The sequence below is a fragment of the Opisthocomus hoazin genome, chromosome 4 (assembly GCF_030867145.1).
Source record: "Opisthocomus hoazin isolate bOpiHoa1 chromosome 4, bOpiHoa1.hap1, whole genome shotgun sequence".
Taxonomy (NCBI): Eukaryota; Metazoa; Chordata; class Aves; order Opisthocomiformes; family Opisthocomidae; genus Opisthocomus; species Opisthocomus hoazin.
Window position 1 is genome coordinate 38253766 of NC_134417.1, and position 27734 is coordinate 38281499.

Consider the following 27734-nt stretch of genomic DNA (forward strand, 5'->3'; position numbering starts at 1 on the left):
TTGTCTTACTCAACATGTTAACGGATATGCTTGAGATTTTTTGGTTTCAGGTCAAAGCATTGAAACAGCTTTGCCAAATGCTGTCAGCAGCACTCATTGGAATGTGGGTATTAGATTGGGGGAGAAGAGAGATACGATATTCATTCAAGTCTCAATATAAATTACAATAGCTTTTGATATAGTCATATAGAAGGTGGTCTTCAGAGCTGTATGTCATGCCATAACATCTATTTCAATTTTATTTCAACTTTACTTTTCAGTGGCGTAGCTGGAAGGTCTGGTATTATTAATGGGCAGACCAGCAACCATTATAGATTTTTGCAAGACCACTAAGATCCTAAGCGGATGCATAAGCTGATATGCTTTCATAATGTAAAGAATTTATACAAGACAAGAATAACCTTCAGTGGCAGGATAGCTGAATATCCTTCAGATGTTTTGACTCATAACGTCTTGGCAACATACTTATGAAAAATGAAACCATAGCACAGTATAACTTCTGTCATGTTTAGTGGTGTGGGTTTTTTGATTTTTACTCCCCCCCCTGCTTTTACAATTTTGTGCCTGGAATGAAAACCAGAAGTGAAGTAGGAGATTTCATACTCGCTTCTCTGCTCATCAGGGTAATACATATGAAATCTATGATAATACAGTGTCTCAGCAGTTTCAGATTTATGCTCTTTTGGAGCCATTCTGAGGGCCTCAAAGTTCCACAGCAGTATCATAGTAAACCGATGGCATTAGTAGATCATGAAGGTTTCTGTGGTGGTTTGCAGCCCAGTGAGTAAGGAAACGGAGCATTTCCTGCAGTGCAAGTTAGGTACGTAGGATCCTGCGTAACGAGGTCCTCCTCATCTTCTGATTCTGTCTTGAAACATAGCTATACCTAAGCTGAGGCAGGAAATAAATACGGTGCCTACCGTGATGCTAAACCAGATGGCCCATAATGCAGGAAGGTAACACTACTGACCTGTTTGATTTTAAAGAAGATAATACTGTGATTACCTCTAAGAGAAATTAGATGAATTAAACGGCTCTTAGGCACTGAGATCTGTGTGGCACTGCTGATTTTATTTACATCTTTCAGTATATTAATGGCACTTTTCTGCAGTAATCCTTTTCTGTTGTCTCTGGTTATACGTTACAGTTCATTGCCGCTGTGGGTCTTCGTTCAATGTCGAAGATAAACTCCAGTAAAATGTTTCTATTTAGGTTTAAATGTATGTTAGCTGAGCAGATCCTATCAGTTTAGCTCTGTCAGCTACCGCTGTGAAGTAGTGTATTGATTAGAAAGTATTGGTATTGAATTACAGGCTTAACATGGACTAAATGCCGTTGTGATACTTCTTAAAGAGTGCTTGACCTCTGTGCTCACTCCTGATGTGTGTACAAAAGCTGTAATGCTGGACAAGGGTCCATACAGGGAACCCTTCCTCAACTGGAGCCCATGAGAAGGCTGGTTGCTAATGAACTAATTAGCACTTTGCAGATAAGATGGTGTCTTTTCAAAGTGAGAAGGGGCATCTGGTCTTCGATGGCCTTGTCAAGTAGCTCAGGATTTTATATACTTTTCTGGAGAAGTACTTTGTCACTGCCTCTGTTAATGAGGTTGTTAATGGTAGTGGAAAAAACAGAGATTAACACTGGAAGTCAGTAGAAGACTTGAAGTCGGTTAGAGACTTCCTATTCAATTTGTATTAGCCCAAATTTTATCTGACAAATCTCGGCTTAATTTCAGGTGCCAACCAGCCAGCAATGCGCCTTGAGCACTTGTCTCCCCTCTGCATTCCTCCAGATTCCCCACAAAGTAGAATTCTGGATTAAAAATTACATGTTTAGTGCATATGTCTGTAACAGCACATCGCTGTGTTTTGTGAGGGAATAGTTATATAACTGCACGACAAGCTACCATCAAGCACTGAAATTGCACATTTTTATCTGAAAAGAAAACATGGGATTTTTTTTTTTTCTTCAGTCTGTGAAGTGAGATACTGGGATCTACCACACCAACATTTTTCTCTTTATATAAATGGAACTAAAGCTTAATTAATGAATGTGATGAGCAGGAAATTAAGTGTGACTAAATGTCATCAACTTTATATGCTGATTTATGCAAGCATTTCATTGAAGCAAGTCTGCTACACTCTGAGAAGCAAATTGCAAAAAAAAAAAAAAAAAAAAAAAAATAAAAACCCCAACCCATTTAGGTAGCTGATTCCACTTAGACTTTTGCTCATCCTGTTTTGCCACAAGCCAAACTGATCATTTAGAAATTTCTTGATAAAATTAGTCAAGACTATCAAGACTCCTGAATATTTTCCCTGTTGGTTAGCAAAATTTTCTCAGTTCAGTGTCTAATAGAAAAAAGAGTTTTTCAGAATATCAACTTTGAAGCTATGAAACTTAAACTCTTGACTTTCTGGTAGTCATCAAGGATTCTATGGGATTTCCTTAAAGGTTGTGTGTGTCTTTAGCTGCAGAGTTGTACAGGCAACTGTTGTATTTCTACAGATTATTTTTATTGCTGTGTGAGATGGAATAGGGATGAGATGGTTTGAGCACAACGGTAGCACTTCTGTTTCACACAACCTGACTGAAGGTAAAACAGCAAATTGTAACACTGCTTACAGTAGACAAAACATTTTTCTAATTTAAGTAGACCTCACCAGATGGATAATTACTGGCATGATGAGGTAGTGGGCTTTTTTCATGATGTTTCTGTTTAGTGTGATACTGTAATTGAGAGAAATTGTTTTGATTTGGTAGCAAAAATCTTGCTTATTTCTGTGCTGGTAGCAAGTAGTGAGGCAACAGCTTTCAGTGAGAGAGGCTTTAGAGAGTTTTGATTTTAAGCCTAGGTGTTTTTTTGTTGTTCAGTGATCATATTCGATTAACAGCATCATTTTCATTGCCCTCCTTTGCTTTAATGAAAATGCTTATCCTCTTTGCTATGTAGCATTCAAAGTTATATATAGAATGATTGATTAATGGTTGCTAAATTCTCTCTAAAGCTTTTCTGAACCTTCAACATTCAAACAAAAATAATTTTGAATATTACTTTTCCAACTATTTTGATTATAAATAAATAGTAGAGGGTGTGAATTCCAAGTTTGGAAGCATCAGGTTTTGCTGATCATTTATGTATAGGACCTGCCATTGATTTTAGTCTTGCCCTACTGCTCTTCCTACTGAAATTCAAGGAAAAAGAGTCTATTGAAATGTCATCACAATATGCACATGATTTGGTAAATAAATGCTTGGTTTCACAGATAGTACTGGTAGAAAATTTGCAGGGAGTTCTAAGGACAGTCAAGCCCAAATAAAGGCTCTTCATGTGGGTTGTTTCACCGCACCTTCCCAGAAGTGTGCGGTTCCTTTTGAGTCACAGTTGACATTTCTTTAACTGGGCACGTCCTGAGCTTGCTCATCAGGCGTCTAATCAGAGCTGCGTCTGCCTTGGAAATCTGCGTATATGAAGGCTGTTGCAGAGTCTTATGCCAGATAGAAACCATTGGTAACGAAACATAAATGCTGGGGCAGGTGTTCATATGTGAAGATTTTCAGATAAAAACATGAATGTTAAAAAATGAGATTTGTATTTTCTTCAAGGATTATGTTGAACAGTACATGTAAAAATACCCTATATATGTTTGTGATTTGCTTCTATCCATCTAAAGACAGCTTAAGTGATACTTAGATGGGACCTTTTCTGGTCCTCCAACTGGAACTGAATGCACAGACTGTGTGAAAAAAAAAAAAGAAATTATATTTTATATCAAATGCATCTGCATGAACATGATCATAGATAATCGACATATTCCATTTTGTATACTGGTTTGTTTTGCATAAATAACCTAGCTCAGTAAAAGCACTAGTGGTGGAGATACCATCTTGAAACAAATGCTGCAGATGTAGCTGAAGTAGCTAGTTATAAGGTAATTTGGCAATGTGTAGTGGCATCGCCCCAGCAGCTAACAGTGCAGCAGAATTCTAGGTAAGCTGGACCAGTTCGTGGTGCTTTGTGGCTCTGCTGCTGTTGATATACGAGTGGGCTATCTAAAAATTAGCTTGTGTGTTGACTTTTCCATTTCTTGTATCGTGTTAATTCTCTGCATGCTAGTTCAGCTTCCTCCTTACTTTCCCAAAAGACAGTGTTAAAACCTTGTCCCCACTGAAACTGATGGCAAAAGCCTCTGACTGTAACCAGAATTTCACTCTATACATCTGCAGGGGCTGCTTTTTGAGATTTGATTAAACGAAATAGACTTCTTTTAGTCCACTGCATGTGCGTGGATGTTTAAATTGCAGAGAAAGTTGCTTTATAGAGTTTGGGTAAATAATGTAGAACATATTGTTTTATTTCTGTAGTATGGTGCATGTCATACATTTCATTTAATGAACAACAAAAAAAGGTTTCCAGGTTTCTTCTTTTTGCTTCCTGGTAATTTCTTTGACAGCTGTACATAGATGCTGAACATAGAGTAGATCCACTGTCAGCATATCTTCCATCTTCTCTAATGACAGGCATAAACATATATGACACACAGCCATACCTTGTTTCATTCCCATTTACTTTGATACTACGTCTGTTTTAATTGTTTTGGATCTTTTTCAAATTAACGGCATTTCTGCGATACTTCTATGTTGGATTTTTTTTTTACCCCTTGATCACAACCAAGTGTCCAGAGGGTAAGTCAAATTAACCTATTAGTGATCTGTGTAGCTACAACTTCTGTAATTTTTTTTCAGTAAAACTTTTTTTGATTAGCGGCATCAAAGGTTTTTCTCAGGTCAAGAAGCACTGTCTATGCCAGCTATTCTTTGTTCAAGGCTGTAGCAGCAGAGCTAGAGCATTGTGTTTCAACAAGGCCTCTTGAGGAGGATGAACTGAGAGAAAGCGGAGAGTGAAGACGAGGAAACTAAACCCTATTTAAAAACAAAACTTGAAGTGATTATTTCTGTGTATTTATTTTTGTCTCACAGAACAGTGCTACTGCTCGATCTTAAATATACCATTACGTGGACGTTACATTTTCACTGGCAAAGGAACTAAAGTTCCAGTGAAAGTCAAAGAAACACACATGATTTTTTAAAACTGTCCCCATAATCTTTATAAATGTGCCATTCACCATGTTGTTTTCCTCTCCAAATTCAAACCACAAGATTTTATATGCCTTTGAGAGCCTTCTCTTGACACTTTTAAAAGCTGAAATTAAAATTTCTTTGCTTGTCCTTCTAGCCAGCATTATGAATTTGACTTTGTTTTTTCTTTTCCGTATTTTTCCTCCTGCCTTCCGTATGTTTTTGCAAGTGCCAAATACAAAATTGTAAGTTGGGAATAAGATGCACTATGTAGATGTTTCTGAGATGGTTTGTTTTAAATCATCACTCAGAGCACCGTGTGACACAGTTGAAGTAATGTCATCAGTCTTGCAGGCTAGAACAAAATAATTGTGTACAGGATTACAAATGTGAACCTATTCTCTCCTAGAATAGATTGAGTGCTCTACCTTTGTGCCATGCTTTCATCCCCCCCGATGTCAAAGTGTCAACAGTCATTAAGAGAAAACCAGTATTTGCTTATTCATTGAGAGACAGGTGTCAAATCTGTACTTTATTTGACAGTATTTTTCTCTCCTTTAGCAGGAGGATGATTATTTCTCCTGTTCCTTCTGATTATCTTAACTGAAGAAAATTAGCTTTATATTTAGTGTCATTATGCTGCATTTTCTGTTTGCTTTAGTAAAATAATTAGTAACTATTTTAGTTCACAGTAGATATTAGTAATGTAGCGTGCTAAGCAATAAGCAAGGAAACTTTTTTTCCCTGCTTATGTTTAGGTTCTCATAAAACCATGTTTTGGCAGAAAATGATGATGCATCTGATATTTTTGTAAAAGCTTATAGGTGTAAGTTTTTGTAATATAAGCACTTCGATGATTCCTCTTTCGGGCCCCATGAGAGAGGGAGCCCGCAAAACGGGCTTCCCAGATGTTGAATGCCTGCACTGTAAATCCAGCAGAATAAAACTAAAAAGCTATTTCTGTGACAGAGGTCTGCTTTAATGAGCCTTTTTGTAAATATAGTTCAACTCTTTTTTTGTTTTCTCTAAATAGTCATCACGTAACTGTCTCGATTTTGAGACCAGTTTCAGGAAATTATGTTTTCAGTTTTATGAACAAGGGGCTATTTAACTGTATGTTTTCTTTGTAATGAGGGTTTCTGTAAATCTTCCTGTGATGTTCAAAGTGATCATAAATAAATAATGATCTTTATATTTTCATATATCGTACCAGTAGGTGTAGCAGGTGTGATTCGCTTATGGCCACATGAACTTTCTGCAAATATGCAAACCAATGAAGATGTTCTGTTTATTGCCCTTTTTATTGAACTTGGTTTTGGTTTTGCTTCCTTTTTTTCAATGTGATTACTGAAAATCAGGCTGACCATTCATTTCAAATGTTTCATCTCTAGCATGTCCTGGAGCACAAACATTTCTTCTTGCAAGCTTTAATGGAATTTAATCTGTTAAATGCAATTTTTCATCTTGCTGATCCAACTGGGAAGTCTGTAGATTTGTTATAGGTACTGAGTCTTCATTTCTCTCAAGTGCTACCGCATGCAGTTGATTGCCGCTGAAAATCAGTTGTGTGTTTTTCTTAGGGAGTAGTTCGTACACATTCGTTTATTTAACAATCTGTTTTCTTTCTGTTATTTCAGTTTTCCAGTTCGACACTGAATTCTATATCAGTGGACTTGCGCCTCTCTGCGACCAGCTTGTTATACTTTCATATGTAAAGGAGATTTCCGAAAAAACGGTAATATTTTTATGTTACAGTTTCTTCACAGCACTAAACTGCCCTGTGAGTTGCAGCTGAAACTAGTCACGCAGATCTGATTATCTGTGAAAGAATTTGCAGTCTGCTGCTACTGAACAGTGCTTGAAACTCTCTGACTTACAAGGTCAGCGGAGGTGGTGTTGAAGACTGATGTACTTACCTTTCAGAAGTCCTCTCTGGGTTCCTTTGTTTCTTGCAGGAAGCAGAGAAGGGTTTTAGATAGTCTCTCTCGCTCCTTTTTCATTCCTTTTTTCCCACTCGTCTCTTTCTATCTCCTTTTCTCTCCCTCTCTCTATGCTATTTCTGCACCAGATAAAATAAAGGATCATTTTTAGCCGTAAGAGGGGCTTGCTGACACTGCATCTGAGATGAAATGAGAGCAGTGAAGTTGATCAACTCAAGCAAGAGGAGTCACTGTGGTGTGGGTGGGATGTATGATTGCAGCAAGCAAGTGGCATCATTGTCTTCCTCGCTTCCAAGACCTTTAGTTGTGTACACCCAGATAAGTGTGTAGATGAGTAGCAATTAGAGTTGATGTCAGCCGTTTTTACTGCACGTGGGCAAGCGCTGTGTCTGTCTCTGACTTTTATTTCATATTGCCAAATAAAAGACGAGGCAGTGGAGGAAATCCTTGAAGTTGCAGTGTGAGAATGGCAGATGCTCTTGATCATCTCTTTGATAGTACGTCTGCATTAGACAGCCATCACCATAGTAACCTTAAGCAACTGGGTGCACAAGTTGCTAGGCAATGAAATGCTGAAGGTTCAAACAAATGCTCGAGCCTGCTGAAATCAATAGGGTTAGCTTCTAGCTCTGCTGCAGGATGTCAGATTATTATTTCTTTATTTATATTAAGGAGAAAAATAATGTCACAGCAGCGTTTCCCAAGAGAGCCAGTACAACAGTCCTCTAGTGCGAGAGAGTCAGTGAAAGAAAAGGAGACAAACAAATGGGATGAGGAGGGGGGAGGAAAAGGTGGGTTGAAGTGCTAGGGAGCAAGGAAATTGGGAAGCTGCTGTTAATGAAGAAGTAGCATGGGAAAAGAGCTAATATAAAGGAGGTGGTGACTATAGAGGTTAAACTCTTTCTGACTGCTTCAGGAAAGAAAGATGAAAAGACAATTTCAGGTGATATAATGGTAATAGAACATAGGAAAGAGAGTTTTGTATGTGCTTTTAATTAGCCTTTTAAACAAACTCCGAATGCTGGACTTTGATAACTGCTCAGTCCTCTGGGTGGGTAACTCTAGCAAGGAAACAAAAGTACTCTGCTCCCTGACACTGTGTCTGCCCTGGTGTGATGGGAACCCTCTGTTAGTGTCTTGGCTCTATGGAGCCCGAACTGCCCGACCTTGCAGCAGAAGTACTGCTCTCTATGAAAGCTGTTGGGTTGTGAGGAACACTGTTCTTCCTACGCATGATTTCACAGCTTTCAAACGACACCTTCCTATTTGTTACAATATGGATCAGAGGTGAACTCATTAATTGCTTTGATAATTTTTCTTTTGTTTTGTTTTTCTACTTGCACTGGAACAGTTAAATTGAGAAAAGACCCAAGTGTTGCTGCTGCCAAGTGGGTAGGCTAGAGCTGTGTCAATACACTTAAATATGTCTCCTCGCTCTTTCATTCTGTATTTTTTTATAGTTCACAGCCAGAAGTAGAAAAGAAGGGATTGTCTTGGACATTGAATTAATTAAAAATACAGCTAGTTGAAGACAGCGGTTTGTCTTGGATAGAATGTGAAAATCTATGATGTTGTCCTACCATAACCATCTACATTGCACTTGAAAGTTCATGTTACTCTAAGATCATCAGCACGGCAAGGGTTTTAGATTATTCTTGGATTAATTTTTTCCCTACTGCTTCTGGACACTTAAAAGTGCAAAATTAAACACCAGCTAAAAAAACTCCAAGTTCATCTTGGTAGCAGAATATCATTGATTCATAGACCTCTGTCCTTTGGGCCTGAGCCCAGCTGAGAATGTGTCTTAAATTGTTCCGTTGCTTGTTGAATGCAATGGTTGATGATCATCTGTGATAGCCCTGAAAAATTCTTTGACCAAGAGGAGAAAAATAGTGAGCAAACTGAGGGGAAGAGTTAGACCTGTGTCTTGTCTAAACCTCCTCTCTGCGGTGATCTGCTCAAGGGAAGCAAGCCCTTTCAGATGCAATTACAGGCACTCTGTGGGGCACAGCTTTGCAAGTTGTGTGGTTTGCAACTGAGTACCCAGTGCAAAGTACTGGAAATTTGGGAACATTTGCAGCTGTTGTATTTCAGCCTTATTTGTAGATGACCATCAGTTGGCATTGCTAACCTAGTTGTGTAGGATGCCACTAAGATGTTTGTGTTTTTCTAGGAAGTGGAGTGTTGTGCAAGGCCTAGACTGGATATTGTGCAACCCCTACCTGAGTCCTGTGAAGAGATCTCTTCTGATGCACTAACAGTACGAGGATTTCAGGAAAATGAGTGTAGAGATTATCATTTAGGTAGGTGTAGTTCTTAATATTGTTTTGTTTTCATGACTTGGTTAAAAAAGACTTGATTTGGGAGGTGTCAGCCTCCTTTTTCGTTTTCATGTCATCTCCTTGAATAACTGTCTATAACTACTTGTGACACTGAAGTGTAAAGTGGAAATCCACAAGAGCTAGTCATGTGAAAGAAAATAAATGTCTATATTTAAACATAATGATTTGTAACACCATCTATTAAGTCGGACATACTGGGGAAGGCAGAAATAGAGATCTCATGTAATGTCCAGTATTGTGGAAAGCGGTATCTTTCATGGAGATATACTGAACACGTGATCCGTAGCTCTTGTGTCACTTTGGACACAAAGGGCTTCCTTCAGGGATGGCGAAATGAGTGATACAGTGTCTGGAAAAGTTGCATTAGAGACAAAGATGGAACAACTGTCATTTCAACAGTAAGATGCATCTGGATCAACTTAAAACAGGCACACTGATATTTAGCTTCCCTGTACTGACAAAGCTGTTGGTGTGTAAGAGACCCCAGAATGGTAAAATGTAATTAGTAGAAACTGGAGTTTGGGAAGTTCAACTTAGAAGATAGGTTTAATTATGTAGCAGACAGGAAGATTAAGCCCTGGCACAATATACAGCAGTCTTTTAAATAAGATGGGATGGTTTTGTGATATATGTGTTGTAGTTCAGAAAGATGCATGGCAAAGCTGATGCAGAATTCTTTGGCGAAGATTATATAGCCTGTGTTATACAGAAACATTCCTTCTGGCTTTTAAAATCCATGAATCTGATTTTCAAGCATCTTCTCTGGCAGCATGCTTCAAATCATAGGCTTGGCAGACCTCTTTGTGTACATCAATGCCCTTAAGCCACTAGAAATATAGTATATCTCCTGATCTCCAAAACATCTTTGCTGCTATCAGTAGAATTGGGATTTCTTTATACTTGTCCCTAAGCAGAACATTGATGTACACAGTTGTATTTTTATGCTTAATGAATATTCTAGTTAATCTGACAAGTCTAAATTTTTTGAATGGCTTTAAAGCAAGCATTATTTTGTGAATTGCTTATCAGTTCAGGAGTGTATTTGTATGTGTGTATAGATAGAGATAAACAATGGGGGATGGTTCTCTTTCCTGTACCTATGAAATGTTGATGGTGTTTCTTCATGGGTTCCGTGGAAATAATAGCTATTCTGAGCAGTCCTCTTTTGTGTTTGATTTTACCTTTAAGTACATTTTTACTTTGAGCTTACTCAAAAATAAAGGCTTAGGGTATAAGCAAATGCATTATACATATAACCTTAACTTACAGCATTGCAAATGCATTGCTGTAATGATGTGCTGTGTCCCCAGGGGTTATGGCATCTATCATTTATGCTTTTGATGGCCTTGACCTTGATGGGGAGGATAAGTTTATTGCAGGCTATGTAGTGTAATAGTCCTGTAAAAGTATAATAATGTGTCCTAAACCATCATAAAGTTTACACATAGTGGATGAATCAGAATTTGTAATAACCTGTAGTTATTTTTTTGAAAGCTGTTTTGCCGTTTAAACCAGTTGTAATTTATGGGAGAATACAACTTCCCAAACAAGCATGTTCTACAGGAATAGCCTTGCTGTCTTCCTTCCATCTCCTCTTTTAAAATTCCCCTCAAGGGCGTACTAAAAAGCAGGGCTTTACTTAAGGAAAATACAATAATAATAAAACGGTGTATGCATTTGCAGAGTATTCGGAAGGTGAATCACTTTTTTATATCATCAGCCCAAGAGATGTGGTTGTGGCTAAAGAGCGAGACCAAGATGACCACGTTGACTGGCTTCTTGAAAAGAAGAAATACGAAGTAATTTTTACAATGTTCTTTCCTTCAGACCTTCCTGGTTTGGAAATTGGGGTGGGATAATGAACTTTGCTAGGTCATTTTGATTGGATAGTTTCTGTTCCTACAGTCATTGACTAAATGCTTGTAAAGGGTAGGAGCTGTCTATACATCTGTCCATCTCTCTGGGGAGTTGGTCTTCCTACTGAAATAACTCATCTGAATTGTACCAAAGCGAGGTAGCTGAATTAAATGTTGTGAATAGTGCTCTCAACATCAGATATGAGATATATTAGCTGTCACTGAAAATTATTGAAGCTAGTTGTTGGCTTTAAAGCAGCATAACAGTTAACTAATGAGCTACCTGGATGTTTTTCTAGATCTATGTCAACTAAAGAGGGAAGGGAAATGGATTTGATGGATGATATTAGTTTTCTCCTGTCCTATTTTGCTTCCACTATAGAATGAAAAGGTTGTGTTAGGGTACTGTGCATTGCTCCGTGTTACGTACCTTTGGTGTTGGAATATTTTAAAAGTAAAATCAGACGGTCTTGAACTGTAGGTATTAGTGCTGAAAGTAGTGTTACAAAAAAGCAGAGCCAATATTAAAACACAAGGGTATACAGCTTGCTTGGAAAAAAAGCAGCTCAGTGTTTGATTCAGTAAATATTGGTGTGTTTAAGCATGTATATCTATACCTAAAACAATAATAAGGCATTCTTACAGACAATATCAACATGCACCCAGTGTTCTGGATTCTGATGTCCTGCAGTTAATGATTTAGAACACTTGTTACACTGCATAAAGTAACTTGCAAATTCTTGTCTACATGTTATTTGTTGGATGCCCATTGTAAGAAAAAAAGAAGTGGGAAAGCCATTCAGCACATATTCCTTTCATTAATGCAATCATGATATTCCTCATGCAGATTTGTTTAAATCCTTGTGGATGCTTTTTCATCTGAATAGCAAACTGATATGACAAGCGCAGTTTTGCAGTTTATGTAAATCGCAGCATTTGCTCCCTGAAGACTCCAGTAATTTGCAAGTGACAGCTGTGCGTATGCCTTTGTGAAAGCCATTGAAGGTAGTGGATAGCTTGTGTGTTGTGATGTATGTTAAAGGTTTCATTTTGTTTATAAAAGTGCCAACTTTATTTCTGTACATTTGAAAGAAGTAAAAGAACACAAATGACACTTAAATGTAAATCATCCTGACTGAAGAAGGCTTTTGGGCTGGGGAAGTGAAAGGTAGCCCCCACCCTCTTGCGTGATGATTTTTTTTCACAGGTCTTGGTAGTGAAGGGTTCTCATTTGAAAATGATCCAATGCGACTGCATTGCCTGTTCCGTTGTAATCTTGTGATTTGATACTAATATAGTAATGTGGAGTGAACCCAGGTGGAAACAAAAGTAGTTTTCTCTTTGGTTGGCTGCTTTTGTTTGAGTATGAATTCAAAGCTGTTCATCCAACCATGGCATTAAAAATTCTAGTGCTTCAGACACCCTGCTCTGAAAAATAGTTGATTTATGCAGTTCTAGAGCTTTCTATATTGAAAGTTTGTGTATTTGTCTAGTATCTCTGTTTTCTACTTTTTGACTATAGGAAGCTTTGATGGCAGCTGAGATCAGTCAGAAAACCATGAAAAAGCACAAGATTTTGGTAAGTCTCGAAAGTTGTATTCAAAACAAAATGTCTGATTTCTGTGAGTGCTGTGAGATGCTACAAATACGTTCCCTGTTCAGTACTGCACCAGACAATAGCTGTTAGGCATACTCCAACTAGCATTCGATTTCTTGGTTTCAGCTCAAGAACAGGAATGTTAGTGCGTGAAACACGAAAGGATCTGGATTTTATGAAGGTGCTATTGACATTAAAAAGAAGAGAATTACACTGCTGTGCTGATGGGGGGTTTTGTTTGCTTTTACTTTTGTATTAAATTTGCTGTTGTTTCAAGTAACACATGGTATTACAATATTAGAGATTGGATGGGGGGTGACACATTTCTCTAACTTTTACCTTGTACATGTGACAGGGTTTTGGCAGGAATTTTAAAGGTGCAGTTGGGACACCTTTTAAATGCTGTTGAAATTCAGTTGCAGTTTCACATCTAGCTTTCTCATGTTGCTTTGCAATTCACATTATTTTGCATAGTTAAGCTCCTTGTCTCCTGTATAGTTATTTCCCATGTTTATAAGTCCCTTCACAGAGAAACAAAGGGTGTTGATTTTTAAGGCAAAGGGGGAGGGGGGATAATGTAATAGCTAGCTACAAAAACATTGCTAATTTTAGCTCTTTTTTGTCTAAATTGACATCCGTGTAAACACATTGGTATTTCATTAATACTGCTGCTTCTTTAAATGCAAGTTTGTATTTAAGTACAAAGTGTTAGAAGATGTGTTTAATTTGCAGCCAGGTTACTGCTGTAATATGCACACTGTGTATCAGTATGTCTTAAAAGTTCTTTTCTTGTATAGTCTAGAAGTTGAATCAAGACCTAATGGCGTGCCATCACCTATCACAGAGTTTGTATGATTTAACTGCTCTGTGACCCTTGCAAAAGATGTAAAGAATTCTTAAAGGAGGTCCTGGCAATACATTAGGAGGAGGGGGGAAAAAAAAAAAAAATCTTTTCTCTTGGTTTGCAGAAACTTGCTCTGCTAGGATGAAATTCAGTGTTGGGTATATACAAGCAGAGTTGTTGAGTGTTTGGTCTCTAATGCAAAACCCATGGAATGTGTTGAGCGAAAAAATGTTGACATCGAGCCCTAAGTGAAGGATTAGTGGTACAGGGACTTAAAACAACTCATGCTCTCACTGCCCAGCAATGATCAGACCAATGACACCACGCTCGCATCACCTGAGAAGTCTGGTGGTCTTGGGGATTTTTAGGTTGCAGTAATGATTACTGCCCCTCTGCACCTCTTGAGCAGAGTGCAAGGGTCCTAAGCAACCACAGATCTACAGCTTCTTCCCTGGTATAGTCTCTGCTCACTGGGGAGCTGGCTCACAGGAGGAGGCGGCTGCCAGAAATCTTCCTTCTTGAGAATGGTGAAGCTGAAAATAAAAAGGTGGTTCCTATAGTGGAATGAAGTCCTAAAATCTGTTATATGTGCATGATTTTTTTTTTTAAATATTGCAGTAGGATGATCAACGTGTTTTGAACAATCCTTAATATGTAGAGATGGCACAGTCTTCTCAGCGTCAATGAGGTTGTGAGAATTATTTAAAAGCGCATCTTAATTTGAACCCATGAGCAGTCTAGGCAAGTATTTTGTTAACTGTTCTGTGGGCCCTACATCTAAAGGAGAATTTGGGGTATCCATTTAGGACCTGGTCCCTGACTTAGCAGTGATGCATACAGGTGGAATGATCGTTACTGTGGCAGTCAAGTAGTTCCAAATTTTTATAACTAATTCTTTGGTTTTATTCCCTTTAGGACATTGGCTTAGCCTATATAAATCACCTGGTGGAGAAAGGAGAGCATGACCTGGCTGCTCGGTAACTTATTGTTAAAGATTTTCTTTGTTGGCTAAAGTGTGCCTGTGTGAGGGGAAAAAGCAAAAGCAAATTATTGATTCTGAAGTCTTTTGTGATGTAGATTTTCTGTGTGTTCTGGGGATTATGAAGTTTTGAAACATTCAGATGTATTACTGTGCCCTATATATTCTTGCCTGTAATGACCCAAAAGTTACTGTAAACTTTATAAAGTTTAACTAGAATTGAGACATACATATTTTTGAAAGTCAGCCTTGATTTTTCAAAGTCACGCTACGATTTTCAAAACTGAGGTTTTCTTTGGATGTGGATAATCTAAGATTATTCATGTGTTGTTACATGGAAGACCATCAGAAAATAATATGTGGTTACATGGGTACAAGGATCAGAAATTGCCTAAGATTTGTGTTTTCATGTGTATGGAAGTGTAAGCATATCTTTTTAAGTGCTCAGTTTTTTCTCAGCTGAGATTTAAAAACTTCACTGATAAAGCTAATATGGCCCTAATCAATAAGGGTGAATGCATAATAAGCAGTTAAGTCCTCTTGGATGCAAAAAAATTGTAGGATCTGAAGGAAATTTCTGGCGTACTCTGCTTGAAACCATGGTTGTCAAAATAAGTCACCTTTGAAAGTGTCTTGATAGGGACAAGAAAGAAGAAAGAATTCTTTCAGTAATCATAGAATCATAGGTTGGAAAAGACCTCTAAGATCATAAAGTCCAACCATCAACCCAACACCACCATGCCTACTAAACCATGTCCAGAATTGTCACATCTACACGATTTTTGAACACTTCCAGGGATGGGGACTCAGCCACCTCCCTGGGCAGCCTATTCCAATGTCTGACCACTCTTTCAGTAAAGAAATTTTTCCTAATATCTAATCTAAACCTCCCCTGACACAACTTGAGGCTGTTGCCTCTCATCGTATCGCTAGTTACCTGGGAGAAGAGACCAACATCTTCCTCACTACAACCTCCTTTCAGGTAGTTGTAAAGGGCAATAAGGTGCCCCCTCAGTCTCCTCCAGACTAAACAGCCCCAGCTCCCTCAGCCGCTCCTCATTAGTCTTCTTCTCTAGACCCCTCACCAGCCTCGTTGCCCTTCTCTGGACACGCTCCAGCACCTCAATGTCTTGGTTGTAGTGAGGGGCCCAAAACTGAACACGGTACTTGAGGTGATAGGCTGTCACATTTGTATTATCCTGTGTACCTACTTTTGTTCTCTCCCCTTTCATCTTCCTTCCAGAAAGTGCCAGAAAATTCTTGGCAAAAACACAGAACTCTGGGAATTTGAAGTTTACAAGTTTAAGGAAATAGGTCAGCTTAAGGTAAGTTAATTAATGTCATGCTGTATTTCCCACATTTTGACGAAGTATCTAAAGGATTGCATTTAACAGCCATGGTGTGGTGGCAGGATAGAACGCTGCCCTTTAAATTCCTGCCCTGGATCTCTAGTTGTACAGTTGTCTTTCATATTGACGTGTATATGTTAACAAGCCTCAAAACAGGCTTGGAGGCGTAGCGCATCTGGGTACTCGGCTACCTATTTTTAACCTGTTGACAACCCCCAAGTAAGACCACCAAAGCTCTTACTTTCAAGGATGCTCACAGTTAAATGCATCTTTCCCATTTACTTTCCACTCTCTTCCAGTATGTCCTGAAAAATCCGACCTCAACTCTTAAGGAAAATAGCCTTCCTGAAAGTCCAAGTCTCTTGCAACAGAGCCACAGCTCTGAGTGTCAAAGAATGGTTAAATTGCAAAGCAACAGGGAAAACCTATGCTGTGTGCTAGAAATGGCAGCAAGAAAGAGGAGCAGCCTGCCCTGTCTTGCGTTTTCCCTGGTCGCAAGCCAGCTACCGGAATGGTATACGTTTAATGCGAGATTCGCAGTTAATAAATTGCCCAGGACATAAGGCTGTAGTGCTGTCACTGCCAAAGCAGTAGAAAACATTATGCACACTCCCTTTGGTAAAGCATGTACGTTTATTTCTGATTTTTATGTCTTCCTATTCAAACTCAATGAGCCAAAAAGGACATATTATTAAGATCTCGCAGCATGCATTCCCTTGCTGGTTTTGAGCTGTTTAATTCTGTTCAAAGAGCGAAAGTGTTTCAGCATTATGGTTTTCAGAAATGTCTGGCTTTTGTTTTAGAGCCACACCAGTGCGAGAACAGCCTTGCCTTTTGTATGAGTTCTTAGTGGTTCGGTGCACTCTTAGCCACCTTGGAAGATGAAATCTCATGTTTCTGTCTCTATTTCAATCCAATAAAGGACCTGAGTGCAGATACAGGTGAAATTTGATACAGTGCTTCTTAGTCGTTTTGGTTTTCTTTTGTTTTTTAGATGCAAGTGTCTGGAATGAATGTTTTTCTTATCTCCACTTATGTCATCCAGCAGACTGTAAAATATAAAAATATTTGCAGGTTTGCTGCAAAAACATCTCTGCTAAATTACTGCCTTTCTAAACAGTTGGTTGTTTTCAGCCCCGTGAAAGCGGACTTAGAAAAACATAAGATGCAGTCTGTTACATTATTCAGCTTCAAGCTACAGTTCTAGAAGATGCTGTTCTTATTTACTATTGCAATTGCGTATAACTTTTCCCAAGTTCCTAAACATACTGGAATATCATAAAGGATGAACTAACTTAAGCCAGGTCTAAATGAAGTGGTTCTTGAAATGCTTGGGGTCCCTTGTACGCTATTTGGAATTTTTACCTATTTACCAACTAGCAGGTACTAAACACAGTAGTGTAGCTGGGCTATAATGGCTTTAAGCCCTGATGGGAAGACTGTATTTGAGATTTGGAGACAAAGTGTATTTTGAAAGGGAATTTTCTTCAAGAATTTGCACTGCGTGTAAGTGGTTGCTTAAAATCTGATGTTTCCCATACAATGTGATTTGCCAATAACTGACGTGGCACTGAAACTGAAGGTTTAAACTTCCCGGCCTGCAGAGGGACTAATTAGTGATACCCCAATGTCAAAGCCTGCGGGATGTGTGGGGTGTTTGTTTGCTTGTGGGTTTAGGGGGTGTTTGAATGTTCTGTACTAAAGGTCCTGTGTGGCAACCAGAGGCTGCATTTTGGTATCTTGACATCTCCTGTGACGTCAGTGAATGTCCTCTAGCAAACCTTGTTACGGCAATTTCAAGATTTTAGAGCCTTGCAATTAGCTGCTCCTCTCCTACTGCAGCAGTGGCTTGATGGAGTTACGTGCTTGTGCTCAGGTCACTTCAGTGTAAAATCCAAAGTCTCAGCACAAACACCTGAAGAAGGTGGATTCGAAGGAAGATGTCAAACTCTGCAGGTGCTGGCCATTGTGGCATGAGGGATGTGCTCCGTTCTGTTGACTCTGCCGTGACAGCAGTGACTGTTAGCAGGGGTGCAGGATGATCAGCCAGTGGCAAAAATGCTTTAATGACCACAACATTGGCTGGAGGACACATGAAAGACTGCTTAACTACTGCTTGAAAATAAAATAGGAGGAGTATGTAACCTCTAGCACGGGTCTTAGTTCGTCTTTGTGCTTCGGCTTAAAAAAAACTTGGATGTTCTCAGTCTTTGCTGAGCGCAGGGCCAAACTGCAGGAGGTGGTTGTGCTTTTCCTTTGAAGCAGTGGGACTTGGGGCAGGGGAGATTTCCTTCCCAAGGCAGCCTGGCCCCCCACGCAACGCGGCAGCTGCACAGCTCCGCAGCTCGCTGTGAGGCCAAACCGCAGCCAAGAGTTGCAGCAAAGCACGTCAGGCAAGGCTGTTCGTTTAGGAGGTGGCAGCAAGGTAGAAAGCGGGTATGAAAACAGCCATTGGACAATGTCCTCTGCCTTTGAGTCTCCAGCTGATGTCCAGCTTGCTTTCTTTATGGTCAGAAGAGGCTTGTTTATGAGGGGGTCAGGAATATGATTCCCCAGGGCAGCTGGCAAGACCGTGCCCCGAGTTAGCTATTAAATTCTGTGACAGATGGTGGGAGCTGATGTTGGCCATGTGCTACGTTTCAAAGACTGGCCAAGCTCACACAGCACGGGGGAGAAGAGTTCTCCTGCGAGCAATAAACTTTAAATTTTTGCAAAGTCATTAACAATGCATTTTTTACTGGTCTTTTATTTCTACCTCCTTTTTCACCTACAGATGGAAGACTTTAATGAAAGAAGTACCTATAGGCAATTGTTTTGATTTAAATACTAGGAGAATTTTTTTGTTAATAGCTATTGCTGTTTGTAAAACTGAAAAAAAAATGTAGTGAAATGTTATTTCTCCTGCTTTAGTCATGCAATTTCAGTGACAGAATGCCACTGCACCTTGTGCCATTAGTGGGCAGCAGGCAACATCTCTGAGTGTTTGGAGGAATTTCATCAGTGTTGGGCCTTCAGCTACAAGCCCCAAAGTCCCAACACAGCTGGCAGCAGTAGGGTTTGTTTTGGCAGGCGGCAATAACCTTGGCCTCTAGTTGCATGGAATAATAGTGCTAATAAGATGCTGTGCTGAAATTCCAGGGTATGAGCTTATTCGTTCTGGTAGGTTCTCATCTCCTGTCTGCCAGAATGCAGTTCCTTAACACCTCCTATAGAGCTACAGATCACATGCCTTCACCCTTTCCATGGAGAGATGTATTCTCAAATTAATTTTCATTTGGGTATGTAAAAATATCTGGCAAAACAGGACTCCTCATAAATGTAGTGACCTCACAGTAAGTCATAAATCAGAAGTGCACATTTTTCAGCTAATGAATGCTTATACCTTTTTACAAGATACAAGACTAAGACTGAACAAAATGGATTTTGAAAACTTTCTTCTTCTGAGGGTTCTTTTGAGGTTTTATTTCCTAAATGACTAGCAGTAAATATTCAGAATTCTCTAAATGCAATGGCTGGTACTCCCATTCTAACTGGTATCTTACCGCTGTCTTTCTAATGAAAATTCTTTCAGATAAGTAATACGATGTGTGCAATCCTAAAATAAATAATTTTAGGATACTGCTTACGAATATGAATATACAGTATTTACCAAGAACCATGTTTTGCACGTAGCTTTTGTTTTTTGTTTCACAACAATTCTTTTTTCTGTCACTGTTGTACAAAAATTTTACATGTCACCCCTTCTGACACTTTGTTCTCTTTGTTCCTATAGGCAATTAGTCGTTACTTGCCCAGACGGGATCCAGTTTTGAAACCTCTGATCTATGAAATGGTCCTGCATGAGTTTTTGGAGAGTGACTATGAGGTACTGCAGCCTGACGTGTCCACATGTAATAGCTATTGCCAGCGAAACACCCTCAGCAATGTGGAATTCTGACAGCAAATTCTCTGTTGTATTCAAATAGATTATCAATGGAAATAATGAAAAGGTTTAAAAGATTAATTTGGGTTTAGTTGTTAAAAGAATTGGTAGAATAGTTTGTTTAACATTGCACAAGTGGTCAAGGTGCAGCACAAAGCATACAGCACCTGAAAGAGACCCAGTTTCATGAATCTTAATAACATTGCATCGAAGAAGGAGAACTTGTGTTCTGCACTGTGCACGTCTGTGGGCACATGAAAGTGGCTTAGACATGGAGCACAGCAGGTATCACCTCAGAGGCTTAGGTGAAGCTTTGGTGTTTTGAAATGTTCCTTAGGCAGTTCTTTCTATTTCTGTTATGATCTCTTATACTTTTAGGGGTTTGCAACCCTGATAAAAGAGTGGCCTGGAGATCTCTACAACAACACAATCATAGTTCAAGCTGTAGTGGATCACCTGAAGAAAGATCCACAGAACAGGACTTTGCTACGAACACTTGCAGAATTGTGAGTACAATTCTTAACTCCTGTTACAAAAAGTAAGCTTGAAATAGTATACTGTAGTTTATAAATATTTGCCTAATTCTTTTAACAGAAATGGCAGGGGGGTTGGAGCTAGGTGATCTTTAAGGTCCCTTCCAGTCCAAACTTCTGTGATGAAATATCTGCTTTGCGGCAGTCTACAGAGTATCAGCTTTCTCTGGTCTCCACTCTGCTGATTGCACAGCTTAGCAATTCTTTTTCCTTCCTTATAAAGTATATGCTGAGTGTGAAAGCAAAGAGTTTACTATGAGATTGGATTTGCTCTCCTCTTCCTAAAGCAAATAGCTAGCATTCTTCTGTGCATTTCAGAATTACCCACAGGAAAACAAAATGGGTTTTTCCCCCGCTATTTCAAAAGTAGTATATTTAAGTTTACTGTGTGGCTGGAAATATGTGACTGGAAAGTGTGCCAAACTGATCTGCTTCTAGGCTACGTCATACAGGGATAAAGCTCTTTGGTTTTCTCAGCCAGATTCCCATGTTAAGTTCCTTTCGTACTGACTCTTTGAAGAAAGCAGAGCTACTGTCTGTTGCGATGTTACGGTCTGTCCCAAAGTTTTAAGAGAACAGTGTTTTGTAGCTCTGAAGAGAGTTCCAATTAGTTTCCAAAAATAGAAAAGCCAGTGTTCTGTGTGGCTTCCCCTGTGGTTTGAAAACGGGAAAATGAAAATGCAGAGAACACAGGTCAGAACAGAAATGCGGTGGCTGAAATTAACGGAGTTGAAATTAATGTTGCCCAGTGTTTTATTTCCTTTTAACGAAAGTGAATCACAGCAACTATTTAGATATTCATAAACTCAAGTAGCATCCTAACAGGCTTTACATCCTACAGCATATTTATATTTTCTCTCATAGGTAGTTTTCCTACACTTAGATATGTAAGATCACATGTATTGTAACTTTGGTTTTTATCAGGTATACTTATGACCAGCGCTATGGCAGAGCCCTAGAAATTTACCTAACTCTGAGGCATAAAGACGTCTTCCAGCTGATCCACAAGCACAATCTTTTCAGTTCTATCAGAGACAAAATTGTTCTGCTCATGGATTTTGATTCAGAGGTATTGTGATCTTAATGATTTGATATTCACTTTGCACCAGAGATATTTCAACAGATTAAAAGTGAGCTAAAGATAGTGTTGAGGCAGAGAGTGTGTTTGCTGTGTCTGGGTACATTCTGAGGTAAAGGAGGAGATATTTGCCTAGACTGCAAAATAATTGACCAAAGGATGATTTTTTTTTTTTCCTTTGTCTTTTCATTTGAGTATCACTCACAGCGAGAAGAGTGCCAGATCTGAGATCATTGTTGTGATTCTCAAGCAGGTTTTCACCATGATATTCTTTCTGCATTTCTAATCAAATAATGTTATTAATAAGCCAAAGAAAGGAGGCAGTGAATTTATTGTGAGGCATATGTTAAATGTACTTGCCACTTTTCTTTCACTGCAGTCAATTAATAGAATACAATAGACTATTTCAGTTGGAAGGGACCTACAACAATCATCTAGTCCAACTGCTTGACTAATTCAGGGCTGAGCAAGTTAAAGCATGGTATTAAGGGCATTCTCCAAATGCTGCTTAAACATTGGCAGGCTTGGGGCATCAACCACCTCTCCAGGAATCCTGTTCCAATGTTTGACCACCCTTTTGGTAAAGAAATGTTTCCTCAGGTTAAGTTTAAACCTCGTTGGCACACCTTTGAACCATTCGCACGCATCCTATCACTGGATACCAGGGAGAATTGCTCAGCACCTACTTCTCCACTTCTGTTCCTCAGAAAGCTGTAGAAAGCAATGAGGTCACTCCCAGGCTCCTTTTCTCCAAACTAGATAGGCCCAAAGTCCTTTAGCTGCTCCTCGTAGGACTTGCCTTCCAGCCCATTCACCAGCTTTGTTGCCCTCCTTGGGACACATTCAAGTACCTTAAAATCCTTTTTAAGTTGTGGGGCCCAGAACTACACACAATACTCAAGGTAAGACTGTACCAGCACTAAACACAGCGGGATAATCACCCTTTTGACTGTCATGTTATGCTGTGTTCGATGCACCCCGGGATGGGGTTTGCCCTCTCTGCTGCCAGGGCACACTGCTGACTGCTACTGAGCCTCCTGTCAGCCAGCACCCCCAGAGCCCTTTCTGCAGGGCTGCTCTGCAGATACTCCTCTCCCAGTTTAGGCTTCTACGCGGCATTACTCTGTCCCAGGTGCAGGATCTGGCATTTCAACTTGTTAAATTTCATCCCTTTAATCATAGCCCAGTGCTCCAATCTATCTGGATCCCTCTGCAAGGCCTCTTGTTTCTCGAGTGAGTCAACAGCACCTCCCAGTTTGGTATCATCAGAAAACTTACTAAGGGTGCATTCAACTCCTGCATCTGGATGATTGATTAAAAGTTTGAACAGAACTGGCCCTAGAACTGAACCCTGAGGAACACTGCTGGTGAGGGTTGCCCGCCAGATGTAGCCCTGTTCACTACAACCCAGACTCACAAGACCTTTGGTAGGTAATTGAGAGGGGTCCTGCCCTAACATCCGCTAGCTCCTTCAGTACTATGGGATGAATGCCATCAGGTCCTGTGGACTTATGGACATTCAGCTGATACAGCTGGTCCCTTACCATTTCAGTGACCACAAATGGTAAGTCACTGTTCCCACACTTCTGTTCCTCTGACTCAGGGTTCCAGGCAGCCCAAGGTCTATCAGTATTATTAAAGACTGAGGCAAAAAATGCATTGAAAGCCTCCGCTTTTTTTTCATCCCTGCTAATAGGATGACCATCTTCAAGAAGTATCGGTCCAGTGTTTTCCTTAGACCTCCTCTTGCTATGAGTAAACTTAAAGCCCTTCTTGTTATCTGAAACCTCACTGGCCAGTTTCAAGTCTAGCTGAGCTTTGGCCTTTTGTGTCTTCTCACTGCATATATGAACCACAGCTCTGTAATCTTCCTGCAAAGCTTGACCTCGCTTCCAGAGATCATGCAGTTTCTTTTACCTCCTGAGCTCCACGAGAAGTTCCCTGTCCAGCCAAGCTGGTCTTCTGCCACACTTGCTTGACTTACAACACAGAGGAACTGCCTACTGCTGTGCTTCTAAAAAGTGGTTCTTAAAGACTGATCCGCACTCGTGGACCCCTAAGCTCTCACAAGCAGATTCCCAGGGTACTCTGCTACATAGCTTCTGGCTTAGCTTCAGATTTGCTCTCCTGAAGTCCGGGGTAGCTGTCGTTTTTAATCTTTACGCTGAGAATTTTAAACCCAGCCATTTCATGATCATTGTGGCCAAGACAGCCACCTCCCATCAAATCCTGCACAAGCCCTGCTCCAGTCACAAAGAACAAGTCTCGGAAGTTGACATCTTGCATAAGGACAAGGACTACCAATCCAGAAATTTTTCTCCTAATTGCCCATAGAATAACTCATTGGTGCTTATGCCCCAGCTACGTGATTGGTGGTAGATACCTGCTGTAGCATCTCCTTTGTTTTTCATCCTGCTAATCCTTACCCAGAGGCTGTCAACCACATCATCCCTAACTGTAAGGGCTGTGCAATCAAACCTCTCCTGTATGCATAGTGCCACTCCTCCACCTGCCTGCCCTGCCTGTCCCTCCTGAACAGCCTGTAGTCCTCCATCCCACCACTCCAGTTGTGGGACCCATTCCACCAAGTCTCACTAATACCGATGATATCATAGCTCTGGGAACTTACCAGTGCTTCCAGTTCATCCTGTTCATTTCTCATACTATGTGTGTTGGTGTACACTTACTTCAGACTTGCTCCTGAGCCCTCCATGCTCCCAGGAGCAGTGTAAATGTTCCTACTGGCATTGCCACCCTCGGGTGATGCCATGCCAACCCTTGGCTTGCTTACTGCAGTCCTGTTTGGTATCCCCTTCCCCATCAATTCTAGTCTAAAGCTCTCTCCATCAGTCCTGCCAGCTTATGCCCAAAGACACGTTTTCCCCAAAGGGACAGGTGGATCCTGTCAGGCCCCAGCTTGCCTTGTCTCTTGAAGGCTCTTCCATAGTTTAAAAACCCAACATTTTGGCAGAGGCACCAGTCCTGACGCCAGGTATCGATATCCTGGGCTCATCTGTTTCTTCCGAAGTCTCGCCCTGTTCCCGGAAGGATTGAGGAGAACACTACTTGTGCTCACAAATTTTTTGGGTTTTGCTTCTGAAAGTTTACAAGGTTATTAACCTAAATTTCAAAAATAAGAAGTGTGTGTTTTGTGCTGAATTCAATCTTCTTTCTTCCCAGCTTGTCTCTAAAACCTCAGCAAATGAGTTTTGGTATGATTCTTGGGGGGAAACCAAGTGATGTGCTCTTTCAGTGCAGTGGTTGTTTAAGCACTGGAGCTAAAATATGGAGCCATCTGTATCAAAGATGATCATTTCTGGTATGCCCATTCTAAACTACTTGGTAAAAAAAAAAAAAAAAGGATAATTCTTTTTTATTAAATTGAGTAAGTCATGTCAGGAATCTGTGGTTTTGTATTTTTTGAATGTGAAGCAAAGTTTGCTCTTCCAAGAGGAAGCAGAACCAGAAACTCAGGGGCCACTCTGCTTACATGATCTTGTCTGCTTGTGTTACGGTGTCAGTGTGCACATAGTTTGGAGGAATCCAGCTGAAGGCAAGTTGAGTCATGTGTTTCCTATACAGCCATCACCCTGCAGTTCCCTTTTGCAGTGGAACAAATAGTATTTCTACATCATCGGACAGTGGCCTTCTGCGACCCATGATTCAGTGGGCACGCTTCACCTGCAATAAAAGTGCACAGTATTGATTGCTATTAGTGTGGAAACTTAGAAGTATTCAGGAAGAATACGTGATGCGTTCTCCTGTAATGCTGTGCTGTCGGGGAAGGCTGATGTTATGCAAATGGGTCTCTGAATTACTGTTGCTGAAAAGAGTAGGTCTGCAATATCCATCTTACACCCATCAGTGAACAAGCATAATACAACATAGAGTGTGAGAAAATGTGTCTGCCTGTGTCTTAACTGAATTCTCTTTCTTTGCTTTAGAAAGCAGTAGACATGCTCTTGGATAATGAAGATAAAATTTCCGTGAGTACAAGTTCACGCATGGCAGTCCAATGCTTGCTTGCTTCTTTCCATCCTCTAGATGTGATGTTCGTCACAGGTTTGCTAATCTGTTGGGTTTTATTTGTTTTCTTTCAGATTGACAGAGTCGTTGAAGAATTGGAAAACAGGCCTGAGCTACAGCATGTGGTAAATATTTCTGTATTCTGTTGGTTTCAAATTGAGCTGAATAAACTCTTTGCCGGGCACACCTTTACAGATGTGGTTGTCCTGTCAAAGTGCGCGTGACACTAAAATGTCATAAATTATCAGAGCCAAAGTGGCTACTTTTGCTAATCCATTTTTTAACATGGCCATAACATTTTTACAGTAGTAAATAATTTTAAAGCGTGTACCTGTGAGAACTTGAAAACATGCTGTTTACTTGTTAACACACTGTGAGGTACTCCTTATGCCATTGCAGGCGCTTCTCTTCTGTGGTCAATTACTTCTTGCTTGTATCCATCCTCTTTCCCTACACAAAAATGGGATTGGATGTTGGGTGCGACTCTGAAGCGTGTTTTGCTGATCCATAGAGACAGTGAACTGCTTGTCGTTCTAGAGCTGTCACTTCCATGCGCTGCAGGATTGTTCTTGTTTGTGCAGAATTACAATATCACTGTAAGGCTGTGGCTCCACATTGCCATTCCAAAAGCACCTCTTCGGTTTGAATGTGCTGTCAGTGGAATACCTAATGCGTAACCGTGGGCTTGGGCTGTGTTAGGGAGGGAAATTTCACTTGCTGCTGTGTACAGGTGGGGCTCAGGGCATCGATCTGGTGGAGGGCGGGTTTAGGTGTTACACATCTGATTATAGGAAGCAGCTCTGGAAATCGTGCAGCCCGCAGCCCAAGAGCTTTGCAAAGATGACTGACGGACTGACTGTCAGTTTGTGGAAGGGATGCATCAGTTTCAAAGTGTGAAGCCTGCTTCCCTTCACGTGAAAGTGACCTCCAGATGATTCTGGAGGCTTTCCTGTGCCTATCTAGAGAGAAGAAGCTTTTCCTCAGTATCTATAGTTTGAGGTACTTTAGTTAAAACGTTTCATGTGGTAAACATCTGTTCTGTAGTTATTTGTAATGGTCAAGCATGTCTAGATAACCGAAATGCTTCATTTGACGTATTTGTCCAAAGTTTTCTGTAAAATTCAAAATCCAGTAGTTTCACTGCAGGTTAAAGGACAGTTTCTTCACTGTTGCTGAGAACTTGCTTTATAGAGCTGATGTTGGAGATTGCTGTGATGAGGGTCCTTCAGAAAAATGTACAAATTGTTCTTTAGAATCAGGATTTAATCTCTGTGCCTTTTAGTATGTGTTAGCACATTCCTGAGGAAATTAGGACGAGTTTTTTATTAGCAGAGAACAAGTAATATTGTCTAAGTTGTTTTGAGTTCTGATTCTCTCTTTTGATTCCTAGTACTTGCACAAGCTTTTCAAGAGAGACCACCATAAAGGCCAGCGATACCATGAGAAACAGATCAGCCTTTATGCTGAATATGATCGTCCGAATTTACTGCCGTTTCTCAGAGACAGCACACACTGTCCGCTGGAGAAGGTAAGCCTCCAAATCTAAACACAGGTCCTCGATTTTGATGTTTATAGGTTTTGTAACTGTGTCTGGTGCTGCCCTCTACTGCCAAAAGGAGGGATTCTTTGAGTTTGTGACCATCAGCTGCAGAAGTTTGGTTCGAAGAGCTGGCTGACAGCTGAGACCTTCCTTTCTCAGCTCACAGGGCAGGAACTGGTGGGGATTTTTTGTGCAGAAGTTATGAATTCACACTTGGTGCGTACCTACAGCATATCTATGTATCAGTGCCTGGCCTGACTGGACAGCAGGTTGTTTTTGCAAGAAATCAGCAAACATTTTGCCAAATCTAGGACTAGTCAGTGTTAGATCTTGAAAAATTAGTAGCTGTCACTGATGTTTTTCTAGCTTGGTATTCTAAAGTCCTAAGTTGTTTTCAAATAGTATAGATAATATAACAGTCACTGAATTAGCAGAGCTACAAGTATTTTGTCTTTGTACTTCTACTACTAGACTTGGGTTTTACGAAGTACCATGCTTCTGCCTTATTTAACCTTTTTACATTTTCCTTTCTTCCTCTTTCTTGTAAAATTAAAAATTAAATAAATCAAGGGAAATCTTGGGGATTTTTCCCCTGCTTGAATTAAAGTGAGTTGTTTTCCTCTTTAGTTGGGTCACTATTTTATTG

General features: G+C 40.0%; 1 protein-coding gene across 2 annotated transcripts in view; it reads left to right on the forward strand.

Annotated features, from left to right (window-relative positions):
- The window catches only part of VPS41 (VPS41 subunit of HOPS complex), a 115431-nt gene that overhangs the window by 68293 nt on the left and 19404 nt on the right, over positions 1 to 27734 (forward strand). For both annotated transcript variants that reach the window (XM_075418604.1, XM_075418606.1), the window contains 12 exons: positions 6720 to 6817; positions 9196 to 9325; positions 11048 to 11163; positions 12743 to 12799; positions 14577 to 14638; positions 15884 to 15965; positions 19762 to 19854; positions 20290 to 20417; positions 21369 to 21513; positions 25467 to 25508; positions 25623 to 25673; positions 26939 to 27076. In XM_075418604.1, coding sequence (XP_075274719.1) covers positions 6720 to 6817; positions 9196 to 9325; positions 11048 to 11163; positions 12743 to 12799; positions 14577 to 14638; positions 15884 to 15965; positions 19762 to 19854; positions 20290 to 20417; positions 21369 to 21513; positions 25467 to 25508; positions 25623 to 25673; positions 26939 to 27076 — 1142 coding nt within the window. The remainder of the gene's footprint in view (positions 1 to 6719; positions 6818 to 9195; positions 9326 to 11047; positions 11164 to 12742; positions 12800 to 14576; positions 14639 to 15883; positions 15966 to 19761; positions 19855 to 20289; positions 20418 to 21368; positions 21514 to 25466; positions 25509 to 25622; positions 25674 to 26938; positions 27077 to 27734) is intronic.